At 44.6% G+C, this 14,546-nt stretch overlaps 1 protein-coding gene across 3 annotated transcripts in view; it reads left to right on the top strand.

Moving 5' to 3' along the window:
• Window positions 1-6,671, top strand: part of LRP6 (LDL receptor related protein 6) — a 121,344-nt gene extending 114,673 nt beyond the window's left edge. For 2 of the 3 annotated variants that reach the window (XM_042050557.1, XM_042050556.1), the window contains exon 23: window positions 659-6,671. In XM_042050557.1, coding sequence (XP_041906491.1) covers window positions 659-1,127 — 469 coding nt within the window. In that variant the 3' untranslated portion in view covers window positions 1,128-6,671. The remainder of the gene's footprint in view (window positions 1-658) is intronic. The other variant, XM_042050558.1, reaches the window with a different exon arrangement.
• The last annotated feature ends 7,875 nt before the right edge of the window (window positions 6,672-14,546 follow it).

Here is a 14,546-nt window from a genome sequence, read left to right as displayed (position 1 = left end):
GGAGCCTGTTGTGTGAGAGACTGTTCTCAGCCACTGCTCCTTTCTGTGGCACAACAAAAGCTCTTGCAGGTGCTCTTTGCATCTCTGAGCAGGCAGTGTTGGGGTCACTGGAAACACCTGGAGACTGAGAAACACTTAGCACACAGCAAGCCTGGGTTCTCCAGTGATCTTGGAATCACAGAATGCAGTGGGTGGGAAGGGACATCAGCCCATCCAGTTCCACCCCCTGCCATGGGCAGGGACCCGTTCCACTAGACCAGGTTACTCCACGCCCTGTCCAGCCTGGCCTGGAACACTTCCAAGGATGGGGCACCCACAACATTATGGATTAATTTAACCCAAATGCGATAATAGAATGCCTTCACAAAACAGGGCACACTATCCAATTCCAGCAGTTTTGAGCACAAACTGAATTTTCTATGAGTAAAGCAGCACATCAGAAATTTGTGACGAGTTGCTTAGAGCTAAAATTAGTTAGTTTTATGAGTTAGATAATTAATAAAGAAACTGGCATCCCTTCCACCTGTTGCTGTGATGTGCCTGACGCTGTAGCAGGAAGGGGAGCCTTCTGCAGGGAAGTTAGGAGAGGAGATGCTGTGCACCACTTCAGAGGTTGACCTGCTTTCTGTTTCCACCTTGGCTTATCCCCCTTGGAAAGGGGGAAGAATGACCCTTTCCCCCTCCGTCTCCCCGCTGCAGCTACCGGCCCTACAGCTACCGGCACTTCGCGCCGCCCACGACGCCCTGCAGCACGGACATGTGCGACAGCGACTACGCCCCGAGCCGCCGGCTCCCCGCGGCCGCCGCCAAGGGCTACACCAGCGACCTCAACTACGACTCGGAGCCGGTGCCGCCGCCGCCCACGCCGCGCAGCCAGTACCTGTCGGCCGAGGAGAACTGCGAGAGCTGCCCGCCGTCCCCGTACACCGAGCGCAGCTACTCGCACCACCTGTACCCGCCGCCGCCGTCCCCCTGCACCGACTCCTCCTGAGGGGCAGCCCCCCGCCCCGCGCCCTCCGCTCTGCGCTGTAAATACAAAAGGTTCTGCTGGGGACGGGGGGAGGGAGCTCTCGGCCGAGGATGGGGGAGGACAGTGTACAGTTAAATGTGGGGCGGAGGAACACTGAAGATATTTGTACAGAAGAATTAAAAAAAAAAAAAAAGGATATTTATATATTTTCTTAAACAGCAGCTGCTGCTTGTGCCATAAGAAGAAAAATTTTTGTATAAAAGAACCCAGACGTTTGTACAAAAAGTTTTTATTTTTGCAAATGGAACACAAAAACATGCCTTAATCCAGTGAAGTGACTGAGCACATAAGGAAATGGAAGGACTGGGATATGTTACTTGTCCAGCGAGGTGATATGTGGGTTTTGTCAATACCAAAAATGTTTAAAGTAATTAATAATAAAGAAGTCCGTCTCAGAGCAGCATACCATAGATACTTGGAAGTAGCCAAATAACCTCTATGTTAACTGCAGAGGGCCAGCAACTAAAGTTAAACTTGAAAACGCAGTCAGGACAGATATTAACCTTACACAAAGGGCTTTGTTTTCTACAGGAATACAGCAATCGTAGCAGTGAATCCAGAAAAACAATCACACACTTTTTAAAATGAGTACACCTCTGGTTTCCCTTAATGCATTTAACAAATGAGAGCATTTAGAGCTCTCTCCCTGCTTCTGGAATTGCAGTGATTTTTGTTGGGTGTATTTTAAAGTTTGTTTTTTAATCCCGGTTAGGTTTTCTTATCTCTTCTTCATCCTTTCTTCCTGCCTGTGTCACTTAAATTAATGATACTCCTATTTGAAGTACTGCTAGAACTGGGCTGCTGTAAATGCCAGGTTTTCTCCTAATTAGCCTTGTCATGCAATGATTATCATGCTATACATTACCCTCCTCATTTTGCCAGCATGGTAGGACTCTGTTTTGTACCAGGTCAGTACGATTCTCACATCATTGACAAGGGTAATATGCATATACCTGAATGATTTTTAGTCCCTTAAAAAAGAAAATCTTATTTTGACCTAGTGCCCACAAAATGTCAAATATTTTTATACCACATATAATAGAGACAGCGTATTTATAAACTATAAATTTAACCATGGATTGTTAGTTTTACTGTAAATTAATAATATATCCTTGCAGTACTTTCAGTGTATATTGATATCACAGTATACAAATCATATATATAAATATATATACTATTTTTTCCTAGTAAGGAAGCATTTAACTTTCAGTGGAGCAACTGTCCATAAGAAAAATAGATGTTTTGATCATTGGAAGGGGTTCCCCTGCTGTATTAACTGCTCGTGTTTTCTTTGTGTTAGGTAAAGCCAGTTTTTCTCAGTATGATTTTGACATACCTCCTCTTTTGCGTGGTGTGAGTTTAAGTATTAACCGCTGTGAATGTCAAATTTTAAGATATTCTTAACCAAACCATTTTATATTCACATCTCTATTTTTGTATATTGTCATATTTAGCCCCTTCTCCCAGCAGCCTCACCGTGGTGGTTTTGACAGGGAGACTATTTAATCAAGTGAAAACATTATTTGTGTAGGTTAAGGGGCAACCTAGGATATTGTTAACTCCTCTTGGACGCTAGTGCAGTGCTTTGAATTTGTTTTGTTGCAGCAGAGCTCACAGTACACCTGATCTTAGATGGCATTGTGCATTTGCACCTTCTGTTGACATCACATCCCCTGAAGGTGCTCTTCACAGACTGGCCCTCTGAGTCTTCTCTCTCAAAACAAAGGTCCTGGGGACCTCCTGCCTCCTCACCTTTGGGTATGGAATGGGGATAGCAACTTTCCAGAGGCGCCTTTTGGGTTTTATTGTTCTCTGTTGCTTCTTTCTCAGCCAGTTTCAGCTAAAAGAGAAGTTCATCTGAAAACATGGCATGGGCTTGCAATTGATGCTGTTGACAAAATTAGTGACAAGTTGTTCTTGCTAGCTGCCACTCATCTGGAGTACTGGATCCTCATTTGGTTTCAGCTCCAAGGAAAACGGCATCATTGGGATTCCATCTGAAATAAAGGGTCTTTCCTACTAGTCCAGGAAACCTGAGGAAACTTTAAAAAGCCTTGGCGATCTCCAGGCTGTTGCTGTTGATCTCTGAAGATGGTGTACTAAGGGTTTTTTTGCCCAGCTTCATTCTAAGTTTCTAGGAATTGTAGTAGCTGTTCTTCTGGCTCTTCCTTGCTGGTGGAGAAGCTTCCTTGTGTTGTCCAGCAGGATGGATGTTGAGGAGGGTGTTGTGAGCTATAAGGGAACTTGAAACCCTATATATGAAGGGGGGGAGGGCGGGTGTGTCGGGGTGGGGGGTGAGGCTGGCACACCGATGAGAATTAGAATTTCTCTGTTGTTTACATTTTTTCATGTGCAGCATTCCGTGTGGGGTTCACATGTGGAAACTTGCACTAATGAACTCAGAAGAATATTGTATTGTTGTATCTCAGTCCAAGTGCTTGTACTGCAATGGCAATGGTCTCTTCTTGCAAAATACTTTTCTCAGTGTGCCAATTTCTGTTTGAAAAATTCCAGGATGGTTGAGCTTAAGGAGTGGTATCCTCTTTCTGGTGCAGCCCCTTGGAGGGAGCTTCCTGCAGGTAAATTTGTGTGTTAATTGCAGCAAAGATTTGTTTAGAAGAAAGACATTCTCTGCATATGGATCGTGCTGCCTCCTGTGCTGATTTACATCCACATAACCCAACTGAAGTCAATGGGGTGGACATAGAATTCCGTGTAGGATTTCATCAAGTCTTTCTGATACAGATGTTTCAGTTTGTGCATCAAATATTTTGGGTGATCTGCCTCTGGGAGGTTCATGAGAGGGTAATTGGACAGGCTGGGGTTTTCCACTGAGAATGCCCAGCATAGAGAACAGACTGTTCCTCGTCTGAGCAGGAAGCTATCATCTGATTTCGCAAATACATGTATTTTCTCAGTAAATCTGGAGTAAAATTTTGAAAGAGGTGGTGGTCTGTGAAGCTCCTCTTGGGCAGATCTCCAAATTACAAAAGCAGTGATGCAACCAGTACCCACACCTGACACATTCCCAGTGGATAAACCCTAGACTGAACACTGAGACTCTCTTTGTTCCCCTATGCTACTGAGCCAGCTGTGGTTCATATTCTCCTTCCCTCAGTGAGGATCATCTTTTCTCCTGCTTCTCCAATTGACTGAGGTGTTGGGACCATAGATAACACAGACACACCCATTCAGGAGATTGCTGAAGTGGGTTCTCACCGATGGCAGTGAAAATTGCTCCTTGTCCTTCAAGTTAAGCACAAAGGTCCTTATCCTACAGCATCAGGTACAGTAGGACACTAACACAGGGACGAAGGGTGTACTGTTTCCTCTCTGTAGACACTTGGGGAGTGTTCTTAGCTGGCTGTCTGGTGATGGGAATAGCTGGCATGCCCAGTCTGGAAAGAAACAGTCCACTATAGCTAAAAAACAAGACAGGACATTACAGCATAATTTGTTGGTAACTGACCTTTGGATGTTTAAATGGCAGCATTAATGAGACCTAAGCCTGCCTTTTAAAGTTACACCTGCCATGTCATGCTGCGTGCAATTCATACCTTCCTAAGGAGCACTCCTCATTTCCCCACTGCTTTTGGATACCAAGATATTTCTTAGGAAATAACTTGGATTCAATAAATGGAACACTCACACGGTATTTGCATTTGAAATAAAGAATGGTTTCCATGAATATAAATTCATGCAACCTGTGCACATACATTAAATGAAATATTTACAGTAGTGCACAATACGTAAGTGAGCCATTTGATATCAAAGGATTCATTTTGCTGTGAGTTGAAACTTTCTGCATTGTAAATTCTGGATTTCTGCCACAGTATTTCCCTCCCCACGTGCATGTACAAGTGTGTGTGCAGGTACCCATATCTTTGATAATGGGCACTTACCAAAGCTGATTATTTTCTCTTGTGCATACAGATGCAGCCTCCCTGCCTCCCAGAGTGCTACTGCTGAATGTTGCCCTGCTGTGTCTCACCTACCCTGAGCTCCTTTTGGCCAGGCTGTACGACAGACAGCAGAACACCTGACTATTGAACACTCTGTCAGGCCAGGCAGGAGAGGAAGCACAGTTTTTGTACTGTTCCCCTACTCTTGGAGTCCATTTTGCAGATGAGTAAAGCTCCTCTGTGTTTTGTAGGGACATGGAAAGCAGTCTGCTGCAGCCCTAGCGTAATGATGAAGAAAATTGCACCCAAACTGCTTGACATGGCAGGTGCTATGGTCAGCTGCAAGTGAAGGTGCATGTGGAAAATCCCTGTCATTCCTGTTTAGTACACTAATGGGCCTTGATGGTGTTCTGGTCTCCAGCTCTGCATTGCTTCTCTATTTATTACAGCCCATTCTCTAGAGATGGCTTCATTGGCAAGTCCTAAATACAGTTTAAGCTTTAAAGTAGTTAAAGCTGTGCTAAGATGAAGAAAAGGCCCCTGTCTTGCATATTATTTCCATTCCTGATTGCTTGGCAAATCTCAGATTAATTGATTAGCACCATTCTGGGGGGATCTGCTTGAACTACAGAACTCCCTGGTCACACATGCTGTTGGATCAGATGACTTCTTCAATTCTCTTAAGAAGTAATCAATCACTTTCTTTTCCTGACCGTTTTGCCTTGAGCATGTTTGTCACACAATATTGTCAGTGACAGAATCTGCTTCTGAACATGTACTGTGCATGTAGCAGATTACTTATTAGTTCTGCAACAGAAAAATAACTGGCTCATGGAGTGCAAAAATAATTTGAGCATTGCTATTCAGAAATTGCTTTCTTAGCAATGAGATTTTTTAAATTGCATTTTGGTGTTGGTATGGCTTGAAAATTAACCTTTAACTTAATTGGCAGGTGACAGAGAAACCTTGCAAATAAGTTAGGAATGAACTAACAGTCTGAAAAGGGCTGCAAAACAGTCCATCTCTTTCTAAAAGAAGTCAAAATACAGTAGTGATCCAAAATTTTCTTTCTTCTCCATCTTTAAAAAGGGAAGGGATGTGTAGCATTTATTGGGACTGGGTGATTCACACCAGAACTGTGCAGGGCAGGGTAAGTAAAGTGTCCATCCTTCATTCAGGACACAGATTGTCCTAGTGGAGGGCAGGGTGATTGTTACAAACTCTAGAAAGCAGTCGTGTTCCCCTCTTTAAATGAACCAGGAGCAGCTTTGAAGTCCTGATTAAAATGGCTATAGCCTTAAGCCATGCAGGGAAGAGTCAGCGAGGGAAAAGGGAAGTGTTTTTTGTAAGAGGATACCACCAGGCTTAAGCTGAACTAGCCTTGTTTGCAAGTGAAGGATCTGGTGCTGCTTTCAGATTTTAACTCTTCGTTTTGTTTTTGGTTTGTTTTGTTTGTTCTTTTTGTAAGCTTTAATCACTGTTTGTCATTGTCTTAAAGCCAGCTGGTGTCTCTTGTTCATCAACTTCGGTACGATGGTGCTTTGCAAGGATGTATTTATATTATAATGGCCAACATTTGGCCAGCCCTATTCACTCATTCACTAACTTTTTTTTTTGTAAAATAAAGTGCTTTACTTGTACAATGTATATAAACCTTGTACAAAAATCCTTTCCAATTATTACCGAGTTGTAACAAATGAAATGTTGATTTTTATAATAAAACTAAGAGTGAAAAAGGAGAGGTATGTTTCATTTTATTTCAGTATCTGGAGGACAAGCAATTAAAGGTACAACGTGCTCTCCATGAAAGTCAGAATGGGCTGAGTTTTCCGATGCTGTAGAAGGCCCTGCAGACACATGGATTTGCAGTGCAACTGGCTATATTTTAAAGCTTCAAGTCTCAGTTATTGATCCCTTAGATTGGTTTACAGGATAATACCAACCAGAATCTTTTACCAAATGACTGTTTCAGACACTGCTCATTCTTGAAATCTCTATTGAAATGTTTGCAAAGAGGGAAGTGTTTAACTTCAAAATGTAAAAGAAATTCCCCCAAGCCCTCTTCCTATTGCTGTAACAAGTAATTGGAGAGGAACCAGTTCTGAATTTATAAGCTCACCACAGGAATTTCCCACTCCACTTGCATCCACTGGTCATGGAAAAAAATACATGGCTTTGTATTAGTGTGGATCTGGCTGTACTGAGACTGCAGCTCTGGTTTTTCTGCATGGAAGCATGGACAAGCCATGTACCACTTGCCATGTCAGTAAGTCAGGGTCTGCATTTATCAATCTCACAGAGCGTTGTAAAAATACATCCCGTTCACACTCAGCCAGGCTGCTGTGCTTACTTTGTTTCAAGGTGTTACATTTATTTTGCCTTGGAAAACAAGCGGTTAGTTTGGAGCTGCAGGGGGCTGCGTTTTTCTCTGAAAATGCCGGTTTGGAATTGTTGCTGGGCTGCAAAAGGCTCAACAGCCCTTCCTTTTGTTTTCATTTAAACCATGGTGGCTACCTTTAGTCTGTGCAGCTGTAATATGGTAGAAGTTTGTGTACAGCATTCATGTTCTCTTGGATTCCCTGAGACTTGGACTTTTCCAGATATGGCTTAAGCATCAGAGTGCATCAGAGTGCATTTGTTCCTCAAAGTGCATATTAGAGAGGGGGTATGGACAGGCACAAAAAGAGCAGGATCAGCCCTCTCCATGAGCAACTTGAGTTAAACCTTGGGGAGAAAAACCGAAACTCTTTAGAGGGAGAGTGTAGCTCAGGAAACAGAACTTACTCCTTGTCAGTTGTCTTACCTGTGCCAGGTAAGGTCTCCAGCAGTGGCAGAGCTGCTGAAATCGTGTTTGCCAGGCAGCATGGGGCTGCAGGCATAGTAAGGAGCACTGGAGTACTTCCCATCATTTAAAAACGTATTCCCTGCCTGTCTGAGAAAAGACCTCTTGGAAATCTGAAAAGAATTTGTGATTGGGAGCTGCTGGTCCTCCCTCCTTGCACCCTCTGAGGCACAATGAAACTGCTCAGTGGGGAAGGTCTGAAGCTCGGGTTCTGTGGCTTGGTGTGGCACAGCAGTGACCTCACCCCAGCTCTGCTCCCACAGCAAGACACCTTTACAAGACTCCAAGGGGAATGAGTACCCTGCAGTAACCACCAGGTTGGCTTCTCTGAGGACATGTGAAGAACATCCTTTGGGTCTGAGGAGATGGAGGAATTTCACCTGGTAAGTGTTTTCTGCTTGTTAGTGTTACCAAGATCCCTAGCCCTGTCTCCTTCCAAGAAACCAATAACCTTACCTTGCAGAGCACTGGGCTGGAGAGGGACAGCTGAGGGAGGGACCCTCCACCAAGTGCCCCCAGCACTGCCCTGAGAAATGGGTTTCAACCACGGATGATCCCTGCTGGTGACTGAATACAGGCTACTGCTGGCTCCTGCAGAGCTGGGAGCATCCAGCTGTCCCAGGGGACAGGCCCAGGACCTTCACCTGCAGCTCAGGTGCTCTGAGAGCTGCTCTGGCTTCCTGGGCCAGGTGTCCATGCAGGTGAAGAGCAGCAGGGAAATGTTGCACATCAGAGATGCACAGAGAGGACTGTGGGGAGAAGAGAGGTGCAGAGAGGTTGTGCTGGTTGTGCTCTGGGCTCCTTATCTTTCTTCAATGATGTGCATGGAGGGGAATTAGAAACATGCATAAAGTAAGATGAATAAAGGACACAGGGCATATGGTAGGAAGGATCCTGGAAGTCAGTGGCAATAAAAAGAAAGGATAATATTACAGGTGCCTCCTGGAAGTCACTCAGCACACAGCAACTATGCCTCAGAACACACCTGGTTGGCATGACAGGGATCCCAGGGGAATAATCTGGCAAGGATGGAGAAAAGGAACCATGCTGGGCAGTTCAGGATGAAGAGCCAGAGGAGTCCGGTAGAAAAGCAGGGAGTCCTGTTGTCTGCACCGTGTCTGTGCTTGGAATGAAAGAATTGTTATGGGGCCTGACTCCTGTGGGGCCAGAGAAGATCAGTTCAGGAGGGACCAGAGGAAATGGTTTAAGAGGCCGCTCCTGCCATCCCACCCACAGGCCCAGCAGTCTAGCGGGGAGACAAGCTGCTTTCTGCCCAGGGCTTCTTTGACTTGGCTCCCAAGGAGGCAGCCAGGCCACTTTTGCCTGGAAGAGAAGAGCAGCAGGATGGAAATCAGCACTGTAGCTTGATGGGGCAGGAAATGTGTCTGCACGAAGCGCTTCCAGAGGCTGTGAGGGCTTTCCAGCGGGGACAGTCCCTCTCAGGCACAGCCCTGACTGGTTATCAGCACTGAGGGGCTGTTGTGCCAGCAAGAGTGACCAGCTGCCAGTGTTTGGGGCCAGCCAGAGGGGAAGCAGGCAAGCTGGAAGAGGAGATGGCATCAGGAATTATCTGAGACCCCCCAGCAAAGCCCCTCCTTCTCCCAGAATTCCCCTGTGAGCTGCACCTGTGTACAGCCTCTTTCCTGCCTTGCACCTCCCCTGCCTCTCTAATGAACACCAGACCTTGGCCTCCGAGGGCATTCCATGAGCTTTTGTGGCTCCTTCCTTAGCAGAGGCGCATTGTCCTCGCTGTGGAATCACACTCATGGGAATGTTGCTGACACTGATTCTGCTTCAGGTGGGGAGTGAGCAGCAGGGGAGTCCTTCTGATAAAGATCCAGATTTTAGGCAAATGTCTCCTGTGCTGAAAAGTCAAGGAAGAAATCAGCATAACATGACACCCACTGTGGACAGGAGGAGAGTTTGGAAATGAATTTTTTATTTTAATGGATCATGATGCAATAGATGCTTTAAAAATAGAAATCCATTGGTGCATCTTTCCTAACTTTGTGTTTTTCAGGCATGCTCTGTTTGCTGTAGACAGAGTGATTCCTCCCTAAATGCCACTGTATTCTTTCCATACTGCAAATGTTTTGAGAAACCCTGTGGCTGCAGCATTGCTGTGCAGATGGCCTAATGTGGGCTGATGTTCTGAAGCACAGCTGTGAGGGATTCATTATTTGATGGAAAAAACCAATTTCAGATGCTTCTAATAAAAAAATGTTCCACCAGCAGCACTAATAAGGAAGGTCGATTTTTTTTTAAAAATTCACTTCTCTCTCTTACCTTCCAATGTGATATCCACAAGTCTACTCCACTCTGTGTTGCAACTTGAGTAGTGGAATAGGAAAGACATATTCCCCCAAATTTTGAGAAGGGAAGGGAAGGGGATACCAATTGTCTCCTTCACTGGCATTCCTCTGTCTCCCAAAGAGATCCAAAAAATGCTTAGAAGTCAAAAGTCAGACAGAAGCACAGGCTTGTCATAAAGCTGGAATTTGATTTTGGCAAATAGCAGGTAAGGAAAAATTGCAGGTCTCTCTGTCAGAACAGGGCACGTGGGAACAGGTGGGAAAGGGAGAGATGGGGGTTCTGTTGTTTAGGATACTTGGCTCCTTCAACCACATGGATATTTTTTTCTCTTCTCATTTAATGCTTGTACTGTCCTTCAGCTTTGGATGGCTCCAAAATGAGGACCAAAAAGACAAGAGATGTAACCATCGTGTCCCAATTGTTCATTTCTTTGAGTTAATTTTATGTTGCTAATAAAACTTCTGTCTTTCCATGAGTGTAAAAGACAGTGGGTAAAGCACCTGTAGAGCTGGGAGGGGTTGGCAATTCAGATCCATCATTTACTGTGGGATTTCTCCAACACCTTTTTCCAGTGGACCTGGCACCTGTCATTGTGCACGATTAACTGCAGTTGCTGCCAGCAGGTACTTGGTGATTTCTTGGTGGATTTGGTCTCCAGCATATGCTGGAAGCCAACTGTAAGTCACTAAAAAGATTGTTTCAGAGAAAAGGATTTGGGGTGAGCTTTGTTCTTTGGTTTTGTTTTTGGCAAGATGATCTTCTCTATTGCACAGTTGTGTGAGACCAGTTCATATTTGAAATGATCCCTGGCCTATTCCTGTGGTATTCTGTGACATGGAAGAGTTGGTGAAAAACAAAGAGCACTGCAAGCGAAGATTGCATTACATATGAAGATCCCTCCCCTATGCCCAAAGGTACTTTGCTACTTGAAAGTCTAAAAGTTCTTAGAAGGAATTGAATTTCACATGCAGCATCAAGAGAAGAACGTTCCTCTGAATGTTCCTTCTGCATTGCTACTGTGATAGTTTTATAGTTAATGATTTCTACTTTGGTTCCTTCCAGACGGAAAAGGTTCAGTGATCTGATGTTCAGTGATCTTTTACTTCTTTGTGGGCTTTAAATGTATTTTATATATTATATATATTTATATACCTAGAAGTGCTCAATACCTTATTTGTAATTACAGCCATCTCCACTGTTTTCATTGCAATTTTTTCAGGAAAAATCACAGATACTGGATTTTTGGTTTTATGTAGTTTTCATTTCAGAGTGTGCACAAGAAACTGACATCCCATCCTTCTAGGGAGCAGCTACAGCAAAATACTCAGCTCTGTGATAGCTGTGAGAGCACCAATCTTCACCCATCCTTGGGCTGCTAGAAAGAGGGACCCTGAGGCCAGAAGGTAATTAGTCGAGTTACTTAAAGGTGAGATGCTTGATAATGTCCCTACTGAATCCTCATGAATAAACTGCAAACTCACATGCATATAGTATTAACAAATTTGTTCCCAGACTGTTTCCAGTTTCATCCTTGTTTTGCTTGAGCCACTACCTATAGATAAAATGATATGATCCCTTCCAACCCGTTCTTTTGAAAACCCCTAGTATTTAATGCTGGCAATTAGGATGTTCTGCAGGTTTCTCTGCTCCTTTTCCTTGTGTGAGAGGCCCTGGTGAACGATTCCATGCAGGTGTGTCTGTGCATCTTCCTGTGCTTTGTCCTGCACTCTGTCCCAGCAGGAGAGGAGGTGGCAGCCTCAACCCACTTCTTTTCCCCAAAGCTGAGGTACAAAACACAGGGTGGTGGTAGGGTGCTGAGGGGAAAGGAAAGTCACCCCAGGCCCTCACACTTAGAGCAAAATACACTCTCTGAATCTTAAGATCTTTTCCAAAGGCAGAAAGTAAAAAGAAAACTTAGCCTTCAAAGTGATTGTGAGTCACACCCCTTTCAAAGCTTTTCCATGGATTTCTTTAAGTTTCTTTCCAGTGTGTATTCCAAACATTTTTGTGGGGATGATAAATCTTTCCTGTTTCACATTTTATCTTGGTCCATCAAACTGGCCCTCATTTTGGTTTTTCTTCTGGCACTAAGGGCTAATTTCTTTACCTGAATGCAGACACTGCATCCAACATGACAGGCGCTACCACTAAAAAATGGGATAATGTCTTTCCTCCTTGCTTTAATTGAGAGCAGAGGGGTGACCTCAGCCCTGAACTCTGCCCTTATTAGGACTTTCGCACATCGCTTCACACTAAGGCACAACAGAGCACATGCAAGCTCTTGGGGGACAGAAATCCATTTCCAGGCAGGTCCTAGGATCTAGTATATATTCTGTGGTCTGTTAGATATCCAGGCTGGGTTTCAGGCTTGGAGTTGGGTCTTTAAACCTTCAACGTTTGGGGTTTGCACCTTGTGTCCCTTCATGACTAAATTTAGGACTTTGTGTGCTCAGGTCCCCATCACTTAAGCCAGCACAGGACCTCTGGTGTTCAGCAACCCTCGGGTTACTTTGCGAACTGGGAGGGTTCAGCAATAGGTACCCTGGACTGGCCACAGGGAAAGTGTAACAAATGAAGCCCCACTCTCCCAAAGTGGGACACAGAAGGTGCAAACCAGGAGGCAGCAGTGGCTGAAGGGATGTGGGACAGGGCGTGCAGAGGTGGTGAATGCTCCTCTCTGGAGCTGGGCTGTCCCTCTGTGGGCACTGCCTGGGGAAAAGGCACACAGCAATCCCCTGTCCATACAGTGTAGCTGTGCTGTGTGTATTTCTTGTAATCATCTCTACAGAGAAGCATTTTGCTGAGTCTCCAGCTCCTGGAAGGAGAGGCGTCGGAGAGCTCAGCTTCCTGTAAAATGCCTTGGCTCTCCCACTTCTGGAGTGAAGGTAACCACGGGATCTGCATTTATCTGAAAGGATAAAATACAGAAGGCAAACATGACACCCAACCTCCACAACAATTTTGAAAACCTCAGAACACCACCTGAGGGAGGGGTTACTCTTTCTGTGTTTTCCCAGGAGAGCTTGAGGTGCTCTCTTGGGGCTTTGGATGCTGGGGTTGGCCAGGCAAAGCACAGGACACGGCTGCCACCACCAGCCCTGCATGGCTGTGCCAGGGCTGCTCAGTGTCAAGGGCACCCTCCTTTTCTCTGCTGCTTAGCATGGTGGTAATGCCTGAAGCAATTCCTGCCCCACAAAAGATCTTTGTAATCTGTAGGAGAAAGTTTCACAAAGGATGTCTGGACTTCAGGAGGCTCTCTTGAAAGCTGTTTCTTGCATAGGCAAAGTTACAGCATTTCAGGGAGTGGGTATCCAGAGCCAGCCCTACAGCTGCCAGCTCCAGCTGTAGGCATACCTGAAGCCGCTTTCTGTTCAAGTTACAAAGCATTTTATACTTTTCTTTGCAGAGTATCTTAACACATAACATCCAATAAGCACCATACACAATACCTTTACATTTGCCTATAGCCTATCATAGCTACTACCATCACCATATTATAGTCATTATTATCCAATCACAAGAGTAAGTAAGTTACAATTTAAGCTTACAGTGGAACCTCTTTTCTTCTTGCTACATCGACATTTCTTGTTTGCCTGCCATATCTCTCTTTTTGGTAAAGACATGTTTTCTATTTACTTATGCTCTTCTTGAGAGTTATTTACTTGGTGAAAAACATGTCTTTGTTTGTAGTCATATACCTTTGTCCTAATCATAAAAATCTCCTTCCAAGTCATCTCCAACCTTTGCCTTCAGCAAAACATCTTTTACTCTGTATCAAAACTTGCTTTCATTTCTATCTCATTCTCAGTTTCTACATTCAGAGATCTTTCTGCCAAGCCTACATATCTGTGAAACTTTCTTATCAGACTTTCATCCTCTCCAACAGTAACCGAGGTGCTTACAGGAAGGCACCTTTCCCAAGACCCAAACTCACACAAATTTGATGAAAAACAACCCCAACAAACCCAAGCCAGCTGAAGCCAGACACACAGCTACCTTAAATACAGAGCGTGCAGGTGCTTCTCCTGTATCCCTGGATGGCAAAAGCTTTTTGATATGTTTCTCTTGAAGTGTTTGGGGAAGTCTGCCTTCTGGACTCCCTTGCACTTATCATATTGGTTTGGAGGAAGACAGAACTCTGTTCTGTACCTGATAGGCAGTAGTCTTCCAAATTAAAATGCTTAGGAAAAACCCTGAGATAGAAAAGGTGCTTTGATTTGTTGTTTTGTCTGATGGCCAGCAGCAGTTATTTCAATGTAAACAGTAAAAATGAGAGAGACAGTTCATACCCCTACCTCTGACTGGTCCTAGAACTGTCACCCAAAAGATTCTAATTTCACTACAGGCACTTACATTGAATACATAGGCACTGCTGGCAGCACCAAGGACTTCCTTCAGGCCTTGCTTGACAAAAATAGTCCCACACTTGCCTGCATTTCTGCCACAGACACGAGCAGAA

The sequence above is a fragment of the Corvus kubaryi genome, unplaced genomic scaffold, assembly GCF_017639235.1.
Source record: "Corvus kubaryi isolate FWS band 111438036 unplaced genomic scaffold, C.kubaryi_AGA036_p1.0 74, whole genome shotgun sequence".
NCBI lineage: Eukaryota > Metazoa > Chordata > Aves > Passeriformes > Corvidae > Corvus > Corvus kubaryi.
This window is presented reverse-complemented; position numbering and strand designations above follow the sequence as displayed.